The following is a 20,032-nucleotide window of genomic DNA, read 5'->3' as shown; positions in this document are numbered from 1 at the left end:
TACAATTTTTATGATAGGCCTATAGCCAATTTGACTTTGTTGCTGTGGTAACGCGCCTCGATACCCCAGAACAACAAGAACAATAATTATTGTTCACTCACTGGCATAGTGGCATGTGTGCATAGATGATTCTTGATGAACATTTTAAAATGATTACTCTTGTCATCACAAGAACTGGTAGGTATACTTTACTGACTCATAACAACAATTTGCCACTTAACGCGCGCATGCGAGGAAAAACTATGAGTTTGAAAGATAATTAAACAGAATAGTTTGTTTTCAGAAACGTATACTGTTTCAGCCTAAACAGCTCAGTATTGCTCCACTTTACAGATAGCCGGTGGATTTATTTGAAAGGGCAGCGGGCGCTTTCCATGGTGCTGAATGGCTGTTAAAACGCAGTGTTCCTTTGAAAGTATTTCATAATTCCTACAAGCAGCCCGCGAAATGTTGTCCAGCAGCGCTCAAAATTTCGCTTTTCTTCTCGCTCACCGCACACGCTCGAAAGGTGGAGTTTGTTAGTGCGTTGCTTGAGAACCCCGGCTGCCTGTGGCTATTGGAAAAGGCTGCTGAAATCCCAGTCTCATCATTGGCAATGCAAAAGCAGGAGGGACCGGAACAAGGACAAGAGCGAAAGTCACCTCTGTTTCGGGAGGTAGTCTAGCAGTGTGGGTTTCGCTCTACAGAGAGAAGACGCGATTCGAACCGTTCACTCGTTGTATTGTGACATGAGAAAAGTGTCGCTAGCCATGATTTCAACGTGCAGGTGAAACCGGAGAGGATGTTTTTGATTTCAGTCCCACTGCACAACTTCTAAAACAAAAAACTATAATTCGACTTGTTTATCGTGTTAACTCAAATATTTCGCGCCACTCTCAAACGTCACACTTTCTCAACAATTATAAACTGTTTGGAGTGAAAAAAATGTCCCGCAAAAAGGCGGGTAAGGGCAAAAACGCCAACAGCAGCCCGACGACAGGCAGCCCGACGACAGGCAGCCCGACGACAGGCAGCCCGACGACAGGCAGCCCCACCGGAAAACAGAAGGGGAAAACTGGGAAGAGCACCGTAGGGACGGGGAGCGTGGTGCAGGCGAACGGTATGGTTCATCCGAGCAGACCTTCACTCAGCAACAGCAGCGAGTTTTATGACATCGCTTTCAAGGTAAATGCACCTGAGCATTATGCTATGATATCCCTTATTTGTAAACAATAACATTAGGTAACTTTATTATTTCATCTCAGTATATTACTAGTTTGTTAAACTATTATTATTCAACAACATATATATATATATATATATATATATTAGTGGCTACACATGACCGGTTGATGGCCTACAGATAATAAATGTAATGTGTGAATGTGCATCAGGCAAATAGGCCTAGACCTAGGTTAGCCTACATGTTTGAAAGGACTAATGGGATGTAAACATTATGTTGTGTATAACTTTAATCACCACAGTGACCTTTTGTGTTCACTTTGTCAAGCCTGGGGTGTTTCACAAGACCACAAAACACTCATTCATCAAACTGAGCTAATGCCTCTGCCACAGCTGTGTCACTAAAGACAATCAATAGCACCTCAGCAACCAATGAAGGTCACATGGGACCAAGAGCCAACACATCTCATAATGCTCTCTATTTGGCAGTTTTCTGTGAAGCCGTATAGTCTTAAGGCTAATCAACAGGTTGTGATGGGTATCAATTCATCCTGCGACTGCTTCAAAGTTCTCTCTCTTCCTTACCTCATCTCTCTCTCTCTCTTTCTCTCTCTCTCTCTTTCTCTCTCTCTTTCTCTCTCTCTTTCTCTCTCTCTTTCTCTTTCTCTTTCTCTCTTTCTCTCTCTTTTTCTCTTTCTCTCTCTTTCTCTTTCTCTCTCTTTCTCTTTCTCTCTCTTTCTCTTTCTCTTTCTCTCTCTCTCTCATTTCTTATCCTTTTCCTCTCTCTCCATTTCCCTCTCTCTCTTTCCCTCTCTGTGCCATGCCTAAATGTGTTGCCAAACTCTCATCCCCCTGGCTGTCCTTCTGGTGATGTGCCTGTCTGTCTTTGAAGTGACGTTTTGATGTGATGACTTGTTTTCTGTTTTTCACATATCTCTGAGTATTGTAAATATTGTATTCCCTGCTGAGTGTCATTTCTCTACTACATATACCTCTGAATGTAGCCTATCTTTTTCCACACACATATGTCTTTTAGGAAGAGCCAACTGATTAAACAAAGGGAAGCAGTGGTTATTAGGAAGAGCCAACATGTTTTCTACCAATACCCATCCTATTGATGAGTCACTGTTAGTTAGGCTGTCTGAATGGTAGTCTATTTCTCTGATATACTCCTGTTGCTCCATTAAGAATGAGGATATACTGAACCAAAATATAAACGCAACATGTAAAGTGTTGGTCTCATGTTTCATGAGCTGAAATAAAAGATCCCTGTTAGTGAGCATTTCGCCTTTGCCAAGATAATCCGTCCACCTGACTGTTGTGGCATATCAATAAGCTGATTAAACAGCATGTTCATTACACAGGTGCACCTTGTGCTGGGGACAATATTAGGTCAACGTTGTGAACAGTGTCCCATGGTGTCGGTGGGGTTATGGTATGGGCAGGCATAAACTACAGACAACAAGAACAATTGCATTTTATCAATGGCAATTTGAACGCACAGAGATTCAGTGACGAGATCCTGAGGCCCATTGTTGTACCATTCATCTGCCGCCATCACCTCATATTTCAGCTTGATAATGCATGGCCCCATGTCAAATGAATCTGTACACAATTCCTGGAAGACTGAAACTGTCCCAGTTCTTCCATGGCCTGCATACTCATCAGACATGTCACCCATTGAGCATGTTTGGGATGCTCTGGATCAATATGTACGACAGCGTGTTTCAGTTCCTACCAATATCCAGCAATTTTGCACAGCCATTGAAGAGGAGTGAGACAACATTCCACAGGCCACAATCAACAGCCTGATCAACTCTATGTGAAGGAGAAGTGTCGCGCTGCACGAGGCAAATGGTGGTTACACCAGATACTGACTGGTTTTCTGATCCACGCCCCTACCGTTTTTTAAGGTATCTGTGACCAACAGATGCATATCTGTATTCCCAGTCATGTGAAATCCATAGATTAGGGCCTAATGAAATGTATTTAAATTGACTGATTTCCTTATATGAACTGTAACTCATTGAAATCGTTGCGTTTTAATATTTTTGTTCAGTTTTGAAGGAGCATTCAATTGGCTGACTGCAGGAATGTCCAACCGGCCTCACAACCCTTCATTGTTTTAGCCAGTTAGAAATGTGTCAGCTCTTGAAAAGGATAGGCCTAGAGCAACAACCCAACCCCTGGAGAGAGTTGCAGATTTACAAAATGAAGAGGCTGTCATTCAATTTGGCACCCTTGAGACTATTACCCAGAAATACTTGCACAGTGGAGCTCATTTGTAGCATTTCATACATTGCTCACCTCAGTTGAGCTCACAAACATTATGCCAACTGTAGGCTGTTAATTACATCATTCAAGCCCAAAACCGAGAAGGCCTTAAAGGATCACTTCACTTAAACTGTATTTAAATATTTTGTTCATTATTCCACTGTTAATACATTCCCAAAACAATGTGCATGTCACAAGATAGAGCACTTTCAGTACAGAGCAAAAACTATGATGAAGATGCGTTCAGTTTTTGAGTGAAATATCAGTTGAAATAACGGCTAAAACCAGTGGGGAAAAAACTCCTAACACCAATGTTCTTCCTTCGAATCACTGACTCAAACATCAGAAGTTCATTTGCTATGTGCTGAGGGAAACTCTGCTCATAGACACTGAGAGGGAAACCACAGCGTTTTCCAATCAGTTTACTGGGCCCCAAATGAGATGTAACCTGCACTCTACAAAAGGGTTTGATTTGCGGAGCACCATTGGATCCGCAGTTGTATTTCAGCATATGAGGAGTGTGCAGGGGCTGGCGGCCTGGGAGAGCCTGGTTTATTACAGCTGATCTGTGCTGAGGCAGCGGCCATATGTCGCTCACCGTACACTCTGTAGAGCAGCACATAGTCTGGGTGATGATTAACAGAGGAAAAACAGGGCACTTCACTTCCTGCTCTATTCACTCTGCCTGGGTCTGTTTTAAGATACTGCTGTTTTAAGAGGGAGACAGAGAGGATGAAAGAACAGAGGAGGAGATGAGAGGGGTAGATAAGGATAAGAGAGGATGTGGGAACAGGAGAGAAGATTAGAGGAATGAAGATGCCATTGAGATTTTATCAACCTGACCTGACCTGGCTAGATCTCTACTGCGTCTCTCCCTCCATCACCCCTCCACCATCCATCCTTTCCTCCTCCCCTCCTGGGATGACATGATAATCCTTCAGACTGAGGCCCCGGGCCCCTGTGGTCCCCCAGCTAACATGATTACACTAAACACATCAACTCTATAACGTCATCAGGCCCCTGAAAGAGAGGAATGTGTGCAGCAGGACCCTCACTCATGCACACACACACACAGGCACAGAATTCAGTATTGCTATCTGACCCAAATTAAGAGGAGAAGCTAATTTCCAGATGCCCAGTCACACTCTCATTTCTACTGGCCAAACACCAACATGTCGAGACAGAGAGCTTTAATCCATTTATCATAATCCAGGTTTAATGAGAATCTGATAATAATTCTGAACAAAACAAATGACCAGAGGTGCAATAATGTCTTGGTGACTTCCTTATGGCCACTTGTGTTCCTGATGTCTACCTGTGTTGTGACTTTGGGTCGGCCTCTTAAGTGAATGGAGTTATCATGGTTGTCTGGCTGGAGGTCTGATATCTCCTGTAGTGAACATCGGCATTGTGTACAGCAGTGATTCTTAACTAACCTGGAGTATGGCTGGAACAACGTGGCTGGAACAACGCGCTGGAACACACCAATATGTTGTGACCAGGGACGTGATGAGGGAGGAGATTGGGGGTTGTGCTGAAAGACTATTGGACTGTTTTGTCTCTCTGGGGAAGTGCGCTGCAACCTGTCATGTTCAGTTTGTCCTTGTTACATTGAGACAAAGGGAATGTTCACTTACTGTTTGACCTTCCTTTGTGCAGCTTTGTGGGATGTGTGTTAAAACCCCTTTCATTCAGTTTGTCCCTCTTGCTGTGCTGTAGGTGATGCTGGTGGGAGACTCCGGGGTGGGGAAGACCTGTCTGCTGGTGCGCTTCAAAGATGGAGCCTTCCTGGCAGGAAGCTTCATCTCTACTGTGGGCATCGACTTCAGGGTGAGTGGGGATGGATAATACATGGACACACACATTTCTATAAAAAGTGTAACATTCAATCAATGTGCTTCATACCTCATATTTGTATCTAAAATGGGTCCATTCCTGGCTGAACTTGTTAATAGATTGTTTCCAGAACAGATCTTTTCCTGTGTCTTTAAGCCCTCTGGCTGGTAGTGTTTCCTCTGTGGATACCCGTCTCTCTGGAAGACATATCGATTCTTAAATTAGTTTGACATGCTTTCATTTAGGAACCGTCCCCTGCTGATTGGCATCTCCTCTCCTGTGCCAAATTCACGGCCCCCCATGGGCAGAGAGAAATACATCTAGGAATGAATCTGGGTTCTGGAATTTAATTTCCAATGAGTATGGGGTGGGGGGGGGGGGGTTGTGTGTGTGTGTGTGTGTGTGTGTGTGTGTGTGTGTCAGTGGAGGCTGCTGAGGGGAGGACGGCTGATAATAATGGCTGGAATGGAGCGATATGTTTGAAGTATTTGATACCATTCCACCTATACTGTTCCAGCCATTATCACGAGCCCGTCCTCCCCAATTAAGGTGCCACCAACCTCCTGTGGTGTGTCTGTTGTATCTGTGTATCTCTTGGCGTGTATGTGTGCCTGCATTTGTGCGTGTGCGTGCACGTGTGTGTTGTTCCTGGTTGGTTTCTCCTTCATTGTATTTATGTATTGCTTCTTGATGTAATGCTACTGCACTGCTTTTGTTCATCTCTTTTCAGTACATTTAACTGCAGACTCTATAGACTCAAGGCTAGTGCAAGCTATAGCCCTTAAAGCCTTTCCTTTAGAGTGGTCACACATGCTGTAGCATTATCTGACTAGCCACAGCGGCTCTGAACTCCTAACATAAAGGCTTACTGCCTCGTCTGCTCATGTCATATTGATTGATTATTTAATTGTGTTGCTGCGCTGTGAGACCCTCATGATTACGTTTTTACCCTCAAGGTTCTCCCTGACTCTCCTCTGCATGGCCTCTTGGTAAACCGTTCCTCTACTGGATCTCATCCAGCTTGTAAAACCTTTTGTGATTCACACCATAAAACCTTCCCATTCAATCCTATTAAATCTATTATATTTCATTGCCATTAAATTTCAAATTCTTTGTCATTATTACCCTCAAGGTTCTCCCTGGCTCCCCTCTGCATGGCCTCTTGTTACAGTACAATACTTCCTCTACAGCAGGGATCATCAACTAGATTCATCCAGCATGTAAAACCTTTGCGATTGACTCCAAAGAAATTGAGTGAATATAACTGATATTCTAGTAATTATATTTCTATGTTTCACTATTTCTCATAAAATGGTCACAGTTGTGGCTTTTGTTGATTCTCATACTGCATGAACCTAGATATAGCAGGCATAGAACCTTCATATCTCTACTGGGCCACACCATTTTTGCACCATTAGTTGTATTCTATATGTCATGTCATGCTGTAGAAACCATTCTCTCTGGCCATGTTAGTGCCTTCTCCATATACTATCATAATGCGTTGCAGGACTTGCTAAAAGCAACCATTACTTATGTATCAGCCTCTATGTTGGCTTTAAGTATGGGATGGATGTGTGTCTACGGTCTAAGTATGTGTGTATATGCAGGAGAGAGAGAAATGAAAAATGAAATGTATGTATTCACTACTGTAAGTCGCTATGGATAAGAGCGTCTGCTAAATGTAAAAAATGTAAATGTAAATGTAAGGGTATAAAATCTATCATTATCAGTAAATTATGGGAGGGTCTGCTGTGGCAGAAGGCCATCCACGGGGGGGGGGGGGGGGGGGATTGTTTACCTTGCTGCGATTGGCTGAAAGGGCGGGTCTGCGTCCCAAATGCCACCCTATTCCCTACACAGTACACTGCTTTTGCCCATAGGGCTCTGGTCAAAGGTAGTGCTCTATGTAGGGTAGTGCTCTATGCAGGGTATCGGGTGCCATGTCGGACACAGACCAGGAGATTGCTCTGTGCTTGATTGCTCTGGCCTCTGGAGTGCCTGGATCCCGACAGACCCCGTAAATGATTTCTCAGCCTCCCGTCAGCAGGTCATGGACAGCATCAGCAGGTCATGGACAGCGGCTCTGAATGGGAGGTGTGTGTCTGGTCCCATATTGTGTATGTGTGTGTGTGTGTGGGCGTAACTGACTTTAGACTTCTGCTATTGAAATGTTTTCAGTTGAGCTCCCAGAGACCTGGTGAAATGGACTTCTGATGCTTTCTTCATCTCACAGTTCAAAGGCGTTCGTAGCAATTTGCATTGTGTATCAGATAGCTTTTTCAGTGAGGGATATGTCTCCTTTTGTATCATAAAAACACCACACACACGTAGACAGACACGTGTGTACAAACGCAGACAAACAAACATGCACACACACAGACACTAATCTGTCATTTTGGTAAAACATACTGGTGGAAATACTTTCCTATGTAACAGTAACTTTTAAATAGACCAGGAAGACACAGCTGTACATTGCACTAGTTCAACCACATACTGACCCAAATCTGTATCAATAGGTTATGTTTCCATGACGACATCACAGCATTAAGCGGTTATATAGAGGTCTACTGAGTGGCTCAGTTCTCTTATCTTACAGAAGACCTCAGAAACAAACTTCAGAGTGAAATAATCTGCTGTTCTAGAACTTTGTAAAGACTTAAGTTGTCATAGCTCCTCTAGAAGTTCAACATCTCTGCTGTTCTGGAATGTCTTTGAGTCACATCCTTGTTCCTCCAGGAAGGGCAGGTGTAGAGAAATGCACCCAGGGACCCAGTATGTCGATGGGCATGGAGATTGTGGGCATCGTCCTGGGAGTCATAGGATTAATCACCACCATTGCAGTGTGTGCACTCCCCACCTGGATGGAGACAACCTTCATAGCAGCTAACTTTGTCACCACGGAGGTGGTCTGGGATGGCCTGTGGATGAGCTGTGTGAAAAGGATCACGAGCCAGATTCAGTGTGAGGTCTACGACTCCATGCCAAGCTCCGCATGGAGCTCCAACCTGCAGGCCACAAGAGCCATGACTATCATGGCTATTATCCTGGGGTTTCTGGGAGTCATGGTCTCCATGGTCGGGCACAAGACCACCAACTACATTAAGGGCAAGATATCCAAGTTGATAATTATAACAGGAATATTCTTCATCCTGGCCGGAATTCTCATCCTCATTCCTGTCTCCTGGAAGGCCAGGGCAATCCTCAGCGACGACTCCAATGAGTTGACCGGAGAGAAGAGGGAACTGGGGGGAGCGCTCTACTTCGGCTGGGGGGCTGCAGCCTTTCTCCTGATTGGAGGGGCGATACTTAGCAGAACTCTGTATACAAGTGGAACAGAGGTCGCGGCCATCACCACAGGGGTCATAGGATGGATAATCTCGATGGTGACCTGGGCATGTGCTTTAGGAATGTTAGACCTTCAGCAATACAGAAGGAAACTGATTTTATCCTTCTCCATTATGCTCGGGCTGATATTTTTAGGGCTGATATTATTCCTCTACGGATCAAAGTACACTAACTGCATCAAGAGGAATGTGTCTAAAGCCGAAGTGATTAACTTTGTCGGACTATTGTTCATCATGGCTGGTTTAGATCAGCTGATCTTTACCTTCTTTGTTGCCTTCGACTTGACACAACTTGAACCCTGACAACTTCCTGCAGAGTAATGGCCTTGTGTTTTCAGCCAAACCCATTAGGTGGGCTGCTTCAATGCTTCTAATAGGAGGGACTATACTCTGCTGCTGCTTTAAGAAGAAAATATTTAAGAAAGAAAAGCAGAAGTTGACCATTGACTGTATTGACCTAAATCGTGTCCTACATGATCTTTATTTATCTTAACCTTACCACTTCTGTGTTTGTGATCTTTATTTATCTTAACCTTACCACTTCTGTGTTTGTGATCTTTATTTATCTTAACCTTACCACTTCTGTGTTTGTGATCTTTATTTATCTTAACCTTACCACTTCTGTGTTTGTGATCTTTATTGATCTTAACCTTACCACTTCTGTGTTTGTGATCTTTATTTATCTTAACCTTACCACTTCTGTGTTTGTGATCTTTATTTATCTTAACCTTACCACTTCTGTGTTTGTGATCTTTATTTATCTTAACCTTACCACTTCTGTGTTTGTGATCTTTATTTATCTTAACCTTACCACTTCTGTGTTTGTGATCTTTATTTATCTTAACCTTACCACTTCTGTGTTTGTGATCTTTATTGATCTTAACCACTTCTGTGTTTGTGAATCTGAGAGCAGCAAATAGGTGTAAGCAATTAGATGATTGGTGATGGAAACGCTTCATGGTCTGTACCCACACTGGACCCTGCAGGGTAAGATTGCCCACCACTTGCTAAAACACTTGAAAGGTAGATGTAAGCATCTTGTATAGGGCTGACTGAGGTGGGATGTTTTATAGGTGGTGGAACTGACACCAAAATCAATTGCTTTTCCATTATTATGAATACTAAATGTTGTTATTAGTCAACTCCTGTGCTGTCACCTGACTTCATTTGTTTATTGGGTGGAACTATGTTCTTCCTCATAGCTCGGGTTGTTTCTGGACAGGGACAACATGTCTCATCAAGGTGTAGCTGTAGACACTGGGGGTTTTAGTTGATCACACAGATGTATATTGAACTAGTTGTTCAGCTATGTGGGTATCAACATCTCTCTCTCTCTCTCTCTCTCTCTCTCTCTCTCTCTCTCTCCAACTGTATCACCCTCTCCCCCCTTCTATATTTTCCCTTTGCTCTCTTTCCTACCTCCCTGACACTCCCTTTATTCCTCCATTATGTAACTGTTGCCTCTCTAGTTCTCCAGTTTCAGGGCTGGGTTCATGTCCAGGATGGTGCAACTCAATATTAGGAAGGTGTTCCTAATGTTTAGTATACTCAGTGTGTTCTGCCTCTTTAAGAGCAGAATGTTGATTCATTTCCAACATTCATTTAAATGTTGGTAGATTTTTGTTGTGATTATGTAAGCTTGTTTCAGCTCCAATTTTCTATTGGTTTAGGAACAGGCATACGCTCCCAGGAGGGTTATGTTTTGGTTTGGTTACATAAGAGAGAGAGACACAATTCATTCACTGCATCAATCAGTGTTTTTTATTTTTTTTTCATTCATTTATTATATAATCTGCATACTCTGTTATTAAGAGGAACATACAAAAATCTGTTATTAACGAGAAAGAGGCAGTGGCTGCTGCAGCTGCCTGGCACATTTTCAAAAGGAAAGACAACATTTCAATGATTGTTGTTAGTATAATACATTTTCCTTTATGAAATAGGTTATCAAACTACTCATGTGACAGCGAATGAAAATATGAGGGGGGTGGGCTCTTCTAGTCCATATTTAGTCTCAACTGTGGTTGCTGGGGCAATGTTTTTGCAGCGAGGTTAAAACTGGTTTCTGGTTTCAAGGCCTTGTTATTACGAAGAATGTTAGATGCATAATGTGTCCAGATTTGACCTGATTCCAGGCACTTTATGATGCGTCTCCAATTTCCACATTGTTTATTAGTCAGCAGATTGCCATTTCCACATAACATGGTGTGTGTGTTTGCATTTGTGCAAGCGAAAGTGCAATATTCCAATGAGAGAAATTGGAGGAAGCTAAGTCATTGTGTATGCATCTGAGGCTCTCCAACCATCTCTCTCGCTCTCTCGCTCTCAGTTCGGTTAGTCTGTTGTCTCACCAAAGCATGTCAATCAATCACTTTTGGACAGACTCAGAGTTGGTCCAGATGTGAACAATATGTATTAGACTGTCAGACGCTCCAGTCAGGCTCATCAACTGTTACCCACAGATACAAGCAATCAACGTTTCAACCCATCAATATCAATGTGCTGCACGCATGCACACACACACACACACACACACACACACACACACACACACACACACACACACACACACACACACTGTTCTCCTCACATTGTGATTGTTCTCATCCATCATTGTCTGAGAGTTGAAACATAGTCACGTCACTTCAGTTATTCTCCAGATTGCTCTTTGGATATTTATATATCTCATTGCTGAGAATAATATGTGTGAGGAGGAGTGGGACACGGTGTCACTGCTGTTGAATCCCCAAAGATACTGGTGGGGAAATGGAATCATACAGTATCTCATCAACAGCAGTATATCCCATGGCAACTCATTACAGCAGAGAGAAACTATACCGTCTTGCTGAATTTGATCAATTTGGCTTGGTCTAACTGGTATTTGTTCAGTGCAAACCAGGATATAAATAGCATGTTTTATTTGAAATACTTTAGAAGCATTTGATTTAGTTTGTCTGGTATAATGGAACCAATAAAACAGTCCTATCAGGTAAGGTAAATCAAGCGCACCTAAAATATTTCAAAGAAAACAACATATTAACTCAGTGCACCGAATACTATCAACATTAGCATTTACCGTTAAATGTCTTCAACCTGAGCGAGAGGAGTTGATAATTCCCATGACAACCAATATTCCCATGACAACCATAATGGGTCAAGGAACTGTCTCCATTGGATGCCAACCAACAGCGGTGGGTGCGTACGTCCTCTTAAAAGGCATTGAGGGAAAGGAAGGATGAGAGCATGAAAAGACACAAAAGGGAGAGGTGGAGAGCAGATTGTATAGAGCAATATCCTGTTTCTCTCCTCTTCTCCTTCTCTCCTCTTCTCCTTCCAAGCCAAATAACAACCTCTTCTGATGGGCTCTGTTTATTACTGATTTGTTGTTGAGTATCATAAAGACTCTCTCGCAGGGGCGGAAATCCCGGGGGGGACGGGGGACACACGACCCCCCCCCCATCCTGGGAAAAATATGATTTGTCCCTCCCAATATATCACTGAAACATAACTATGTAATTTAAATAATATTAATAATACGTAATGAAAGCAATTGTGCTGATTATAGACACTTAATAGCGCATTTTTAAGTTTCAAAAGATTGCAACCCCCCCACCCTTTGCCTCACAATGGTTTGATCCACTGCCAGTTCCTTAGCTTGCTACGTAACTGACGTGAGGTTAATCCAGTCAATGGCGCACACACACTAGCTGAATATGCAGAGCTAGCGCGCAAATATTAATTATTAAGCTAGCTAGTACCTATTCCATTTATGTGGCGTCGTCAAAGATGGAATCAGCATGCAGATGATGTAAGTTAGTGCTTCAAAGTCCCTGTGATAAGGTTATCGATAAACTGAAATCCAAACTGAACAGAACTACACTCTCTTCTACCATTGTCTTAAATATATTTAATGGTCTCGTTGCAAAAGCTAAATTGTCACAAGTGAACTTTTATTTATTTATTTTATTTCATCTTTATTTAACCCAGGTAGCAAAGATTATAGCAAACACCACTGAAACTGAATTGGTGCTCGCTATCTTTGCAAATTCAGCTATTGTTGGAAGCCAGCCAATATGAAACAAACTATTAAAATTACAAAAGGTTGCAGCATATGTTGTGTAAATGGTGAACTCATACAGCTGTCAACTCTTGTCATTTTAATCCGTTTCACATTTGCTAGCTACCTTTTAGATCGAAGCCCAAATAGAATGATTGAAGATTATAGAAGCCCATCTCCTACTGTAAATAACCTACACACTGTGTGTGTAGCCAGCCAGCCAGGTAGAAAAATGGCAGAAAAATAAAAGACGGACATCAGAGTATTTTTCAATACACCAAAACGCATAGTAAGAACCCTAGTAGCCTAATATCTCAAAGACTAGTTGATAAAATGTTCATAAGAAAGAAATGAAATTCTAATGGAAATGTTTCACAATGATGTCATTAGGCAGAGCAGGCAACAGATGGCACACAGACAGCAGAGTTGGGGACAGATATGCAGGGACAGACTGGCAGAAACAGGGAGTCTCAGGTAAGTTTGTTGAGTCTTTGTTTGGCAACATTATGAAAGGTTCTCAATTTTTTTGACTTGTAAAATAGGAACATAATTGGAAAATGCCATGGATACCCCCACTCTCAACTTAAACTGGTGACTGAACTAAGATTTGTTAAAGGCAATGGTATTGCTGTTGTGATTAGTTGTGTAGTTTTGGGTACCGGTAGTTAGGAGTACGGCAAACACCTTATTTCTTTGGTTCCTCAATATACATTTACCATATTACAATGTAGGCTATGTGTTACAGCACTACTTTTGGTGTCCCCCTCAGGAATTGCTCTTGAGAAAATGTCATGTAATTGTCCCCTCCAAAGTTGATATCAGATTTTCGCCAATGCTCTCTCGCTCTCCCTCCCTCCCTCCCCATTTCTTTGTATAATCTACCTCACCTCTTCTCCTGTGTAGAAGTAATCTCTCTCAATCCTACTGCTCTCACTCAAACGTACAAACGCTAGTCGGATCCTGTTGGAAAAAAAGAGGCAGCTTCTAACTGCATAAATCTGTCTGTTCCCTCCCTGAGTGACATCTCCTGGCATTATACAGCTACGTCCCAAATGACACCCTGTTCCCTATTCAGTGCATTACCTTTCACCAGGGCCCATAGGGACACAGCCTAGATTTATGCCTTTCGGGACAAGACAAATGTTCTGTTTCATCATGTATGAAGTCGGTTGGTTAAAAGGTATGAGTGGAATTGATGGAAGCTCATGTGGATCTGAGATCAAAGCTGGGGTTCTGGGCCCGTATCCAGAGAAAGCGTGCTGATCTAGGAACAGATCCCCTCCTGTCCTTGTAATCATATTCATTATGACCTAAAAGGCTAAACTGGTCCTAGAACAGCACTCCTATTCTGAGACAACCCTGGTGGTGTTTCTTGTTATGCATCCATATAGGCGTTTTGTTAGTCTTCACAGAGACCAGTGTTGTTAGTGGCGGTCCACAAGAAATGTTCCCAATCACCAAGTCCCATTGATTAGACTATTGATAGCTCTGTTCTTGTTCTCATTCAGGTCCTGCTGGGTATGTCAGGAGCTTGACCTCTCTTGTCCTGACACTGTCACCATATGTCTCAACTGTTGTCATGTCCAGTGTCCTAAGTCATTTGTTATTGTCTCTCCTTGGTTGAGTGCATGAATGTCTTTCTATTGACAGGTGTTATTTTATTTATGTACACCTGTGTGTGAGTGAGTGTGTGCGTGTCTGTCGACGCCTGCGTGTGTGTGCATCACCATCTCTGATTAGAATGCAGGGCCACTGTTGACCTCGGTGGCTGTCATCCCTTCCCCTGATCCCAGCCTTTCTGAGCTTGTGTGTAATAGTTCAGTCTATATCGACATGCGTGGCACTTCTAGTGAGCTGTGGTCTGTCTGTGGTGACAGGTCATACATTTACATGTCAGTCATTTAGCAACTGCTCTTAAATGCAAGTAAAACTAAATGCATGCTCTTCAACCGATCGCTGCCCGCCCATCTAGCATCACTACTCTGGACGGTTCTGACTTAATATGTGGGCAACTACAAATACCTAGGTGTCTGGTTAGACTGTAAACTCTCCTTCCAGACTCACATTAAGCATCTCCAATCCAAAATTAAATCTAAAATTGGCTTCCTATTTCACAACAAAGCATCCTTCACTCATGCTGCCAAACACACCCTCGTGAAACTGACTATCCTACCGATCCTTGACTTTGGCGATGTCATTTACGAAATAGCCTCCAACACTCTACTCAGCAAATTGGATGCAATCTATCACAGTGCCATGCGTTTTGTCACCAAAGCCCCATATACTACCCTCCACTGTGACCTGTATGCTCTCGTTGGCTGGCCCTCGCTTCATACTCATTGCCAAACCCACTGGCTCCAGATCATCTATAAGTCTTTGCTAGGTAACGCCCCACCTTATCTCAGCTCACTGGTCACCATAGCAGCACCTGCTCCAGCAGGTATATTTCACTGGTCACCCCCAAAGCCAACTCTGCATTTGGCCGCCTTTCCTTCCAGTTTTCTGCTGCCAGTGACTGGAACAAATTGCAAAAATCACTGAAGCTGGAGACTTATATCTCCCTCACTAACTTTAAGCGTCAGCTGTCAGAGCAGCTTACCGATCATTGCACCTGTACATAGCCCATCTGTAAATAGCCCACCCAACTTCCTCAATCCCATATTGTTATTTTTATTTTTTTGCTCCTTTGCACCCCAGTATCTCTACTTGCGCATTCATCTTCTGCACATCTACCATTCCAGTGTTTAATTGCTAAGTTGTCATTATTTCACCACTATGGCCTATTTATTGCCTTACCTCCCTAATCTTACTTCATTTGCACACACTGTATATAGACCTTTCTATTGTGTTATTGACTGTACGTTTGTTTATTCCATGTGTAACTCTGTGTTTGTGTCGCACTGCTTTGCTTTATCTTGGCCAGGTCGCAGTTGTAAATGAGAACTTGTTCTCAACTGTCCTACCTGGTGAAATAAAATAAATAAAGACACTTTTTTCCAGAGCCACTTACAGTTAGTGTATTCATCTTAAAATAGCTAGGTGAGACAACCACATATCACAATGGTAGTAAGTACATTTTTCCTCAGACATTATCGGCAAGTTACCAATAGGATAACTATTGCCCTCCCCCTCCATCTCTCCCTTGGGGATAGATTACCTGGATCGTGTTCATTAGGGCATACAATTGAAAATGTTTTGTAGTGGGAAAATGAAAACAATGTTCTTATTGGACAAGTCTGGGTAGTTCCTCTCTGTTTCAATCCGTTTACATCTGTTTGGACTGACTGAACGCAACCCTGATGGCTGACATCAATGCCATAATCCTCCTGGCATTGGCTCCTCCATCATGGACGAGGAGGCTAGAAGTGATACGTCTAGCTGCTTGTCCTTAGACTACCCCACATATAGGTCAATCTATGGCCCTGAGTTGTTCCTGACCACTTGGACCTGGCCAGAAACAACTCTGGGCCCTTATAGATAGGGCCAACAGGTCAGAGGCATTAACACACCCAGAAGAAAAAACACTTTTTATCCGAACAGTTGCGGGCACTACGTCACTCTAGTGTCAGCTAATTAATACTACTTTAGCGGTCCCCAAAAACTTTTAGTGCCTGCAACTGTACATTATATCTGTCAGTGGAGCTTTTATACATTGGAGGAGTCACAGAGAAGCTTTGTCTTAGTGATGGACTGTAGGGCTGGTCTTTTACAGTGATGCAAGTGTCCTGGGGATCTATGGAAAAATGGCGGCCCTACGGAGTCCAACCATAGAGATGGATAAAGGGCACCCCCAGCTATCTTTGCCATTGATTCTTTCTGCAGTCTAAGTGAGGTATCTAGGACACCATGGCCACTCTATAGATGCTAGGTTTTGCAGTGTGTTCTGGATGTCTCAATGTTTGTTGCTGTTAGCATTGCCCGGGTCTGATTTAGTAACTTGTTGAGTGAGATACTGACTAACAGATAAAGAGAGACTGACTGACTGACTGACTGACTGTGAGAATATCTGGTGCCTTCTGTGCAGTTTATAGGATCGGTATATCATGTTCCTGTGGTTCTTGAATGTTGCAATACTTAGCAGAATTGGAACATACTCAAGTATCAGGTGTGTTGATTACTAAGTTGCTCTTGCCATAGATCATCAGGGCTCCAGTTCCCCGGCACCTCGGGGCTTCAGAGTACGGAGTGGATGAGCAGAGGGCCTGTTGTGCAGAATCGATCTCTCCTCCCTCCTTTCTCCCCTTGTTCAGATGAGACAGAACTGAGCTCAGCACATTCTGACAGGGAAGTTGCAGCTGGTTAATGCATTGGAGTGTATGTTAGGTAGCCATGGGAACCAGATCTGTCTGTGTTCTCATTCTACTCTTTACCAGGTGCAACTCCTTGTCATATGCCAAACATGTATGTTTAGGTTATGTTTTGGTATGTTTAGGGTGTATTTTTAGGTCATTCTGCTGGAATTAATTGTGACAGGATCTGTGGAATGTTGACTTGTAGGTGAGTGCACTAGGCTAGTGTATGTGAGAGGTTTTGTGTGTCTGTCTCTATCCCCATGAGTATAAAGGCATTGCTTTGCACCTGCAGGGTCAGTCTAAATGTCACGCTCACAGTTAGCCTTCCTCTTCCTACTCCTCATCCTCTAATCTCTTACATTCTTTCCTCCTCTCCCGGGTCACTCAATCTATCACCCCCATAAACGTTCACACACACACACACACACACACACACACACACACACACACACACACACACACACACACACACACACACACACACACACACACACTACAGAAGTGTCTTCCTTATTTCCCCATTCACTTTCTAAAACACAGTACATTTTGACCCAACAGAAGATGTCATTTCTCACCTTATTGATATGCAGTTTGGTGGAAAATAGAAAAACAGTCGTGCCATTTCACCTCGCAGCCGGATGCTTTAAAAATGAGACATTGGCCTCAGCGGGGTGGGTCAGATATGAGGAGTGAGTGTGCGTCTCTCTCTCTTTCCTCCTCGCTGTTTCTCTCTTTCTCTTTCTTCCTCGCTGTCTCTCTGTTTCTCTCCTCCTCCCCTCATCTTTATTTCCCTCCCCCTTCTTTCTCCCCATCCCAAAGTCACACTGAGCTGTGCCTGACCTTCAACCACTGTTCCCCTCTCCTCTCCCCCTCTCTGCACCTGTCCCCAGGCCACATCGTCTGCATGTTAACAGAGTGCGAGCGAGAGAGACCCACCCCCTCTGCCGTCCCTGCTGTATTAACCTTAATCAAAGGGTGATGTGCTGATTGGAGGATTCTTCTACTACACAAGGGCTCTGAACTCCTCTACAGTGTCTCCTTCATCACTGCTTTGTGGTCTAGTGAATGTTTTAATGTTTCTCTTTTTCTGCCTTAAAGTTATCTCGGTTATCCCAGAATTAAAGTCCTGTGTAATTGGTCAGATGCACGATTAAGTTCTGGGTGCATACTTAAGAGAAAGGAGGATGGGAACTGAAATGAATCGCTCCACACTCTCTCTGCAAGTTGCGGGCAAGTCTACGGGCCAGATGTCCCCTTCCCTTCCGAAATTCGAAAGATGCTAACACCTGCAAAATTGTGATTTGTCCAAATAATCAGGGACAAAAAACCCAAGAACCAGAACTGATGCTGCTTATCTCACGTATCATGACAGATCTACTGTACCATTTATGTTTTCGTAGTCTGTCCATTAGCCTTAACGAGACAAACCTCTTTGAGAAGATGCTATACAGTAGCTACAAGTTATGAATAACTGTTGAGCACAGTTGCGGGCACTTTTTTTTTTTTTTGTAAGAAATAGCCAGGTCACATCACTAGCTCATGCTTGCTTATGATAGGTCTTAGAATGTTATAATGTCATCTTAAAGCATTATACCCAGTGACATTAAATACCTGTCAGCTTCAATGACAGTTACCGAAGTTTCTAAATGTGTTTGTGGTTGTAGAGATATGAATGCAACTGATTCTGTCTGAGTGAAAGTCTTTTAATCAGTGAACTGTACAGATGCCGAATCTTAATTTGATCATCCTGAAATGCAAACTTTTAGTGTATTAGAGGTTTAAAAAGGCTTCTAAAGTTTATAATTTCTGCTTTAAAATGTCAGCCTTGATTTTTCTCTAATGAATTTTATTATCAACCCCTATAAAAAAAACATTTCCATTAATTCTAATCCACAATCCAATTCACATTTCCTCTTGCTGCAGGATTATTTTCCTGCTGTGTGAAACTGGCTCAAGTTAAGATACGGCATCTGTATGCAGACAGCAGCCTTCCCAGTTTAGAGAAGGAGGTGCAGTAGGTGGTAGGTGGTGTTTATGTGGAGGACTGTGCAACAGGTTTGGGCGTGTGTCACTCAGTCTGTAGAGGTTGAGGAGACGAGACCAAAGGGAGAAGCCAGTGACGTGGCATGCTGTCTCATTAACTGAACCACTGAGCCAGTCTTATGGAGGGAGCAGATCACTGAACCACTGAGCCAGTCTTATGGAGGGAGCAGCTGTCTAGGCTGGTCTAATCTATAGCACTGCCATGCGCGGTAATCAGAGAGCATCAGACGACAAACACACCACCACGCTCACACACGCATACTGTAAACATTCAATCGACACTCACAACACACACACACACACACAGATACTGTAATCAGACACAAACTTTCTCTCTCTAATGTAGACAGACTCAAAAAACACTCAAAAGCACCCACACACACTCACAACATTATAACGAGCGCCACAGCTTCAGAACATAAACAAGAGCTCTTACATACACAGCATGTTACCTTGTCTGATTGCATCCGAACAGAAATAGATAGTCGAGAGAGAGGGTTTTCAAAGCCCAACTTACATCTCTTCTCTTCCCTTTGGTCAGGTAGGATGTGATGGAGATGAGGTTGTTAGTTTAAGCTACATGTACTCTGTGTGGGGGTAGAGTACGGTGTCCATATTAGGATAGCCTCGCTATCATCACAACTTCTAGATTTAACAAAGTTGTCACCAAGCCCAGGGCTGTGTTATTGTGCTTTGGCTATAGGCCCTAGTAATGCTTCATTTGCACCTGTGGGAGATTTGGGATTAGTATTGATGACGGCTCAGTAGCTAAATGGACTGCAGAGAAATGTTGAAAGCAGAAGAGAGGGACAATAACATTTCAGATTGTAGTTAGAACACACCCTAACCGTGTGTTGTGCAGATCTAGGATCTTAATTTGATCACCCTGTTGCAGGAGAACTTTCCTGCAATACAGGACATTTTTAACTTGTAGTGTATTCAAGGTTTAAAAAGGCTTCTGTTGTTGAATTTCCACTTTGTCAGACTTGATTTTTCGTTACGAAAAATGTATCAACCCCTACACA

At 43.0% G+C, this 20,032-nt stretch overlaps 1 protein-coding gene across 1 annotated transcript in view; it reads left to right on the top strand.

Annotated features, from left to right (window-relative positions):
* Positions 1-329: 329 nt before the first annotated feature.
* LOC115171794 (ras-related protein Rab-26-like) overlaps positions 330-20,032 on the top strand; it is a 111,640-nt gene continuing 91,937 nt past the window's right edge. Inside the window, exons 1-2 of the mRNA XM_029728939.1 lie at positions 330-1,164; positions 5,155-5,265. Of these exons, the coding sequence (XP_029584799.1) occupies positions 925-1,164; positions 5,155-5,265 (351 nt within the window). The 5' untranslated portion in view covers positions 330-924. The remainder of the gene's footprint in view (positions 1,165-5,154; positions 5,266-20,032) is intronic.

The sequence above is a fragment of the Salmo trutta genome, chromosome 32 (assembly GCF_901001165.1).
Source record: "Salmo trutta chromosome 32, fSalTru1.1, whole genome shotgun sequence".
In the NCBI taxonomy this organism is placed as follows: Eukaryota; Metazoa; Chordata; class Actinopteri; order Salmoniformes; family Salmonidae; genus Salmo; species Salmo trutta.
Note: the sequence above shows the minus strand (reverse complement) of the source record. Positions and strands in the feature narration are given on the sequence as shown.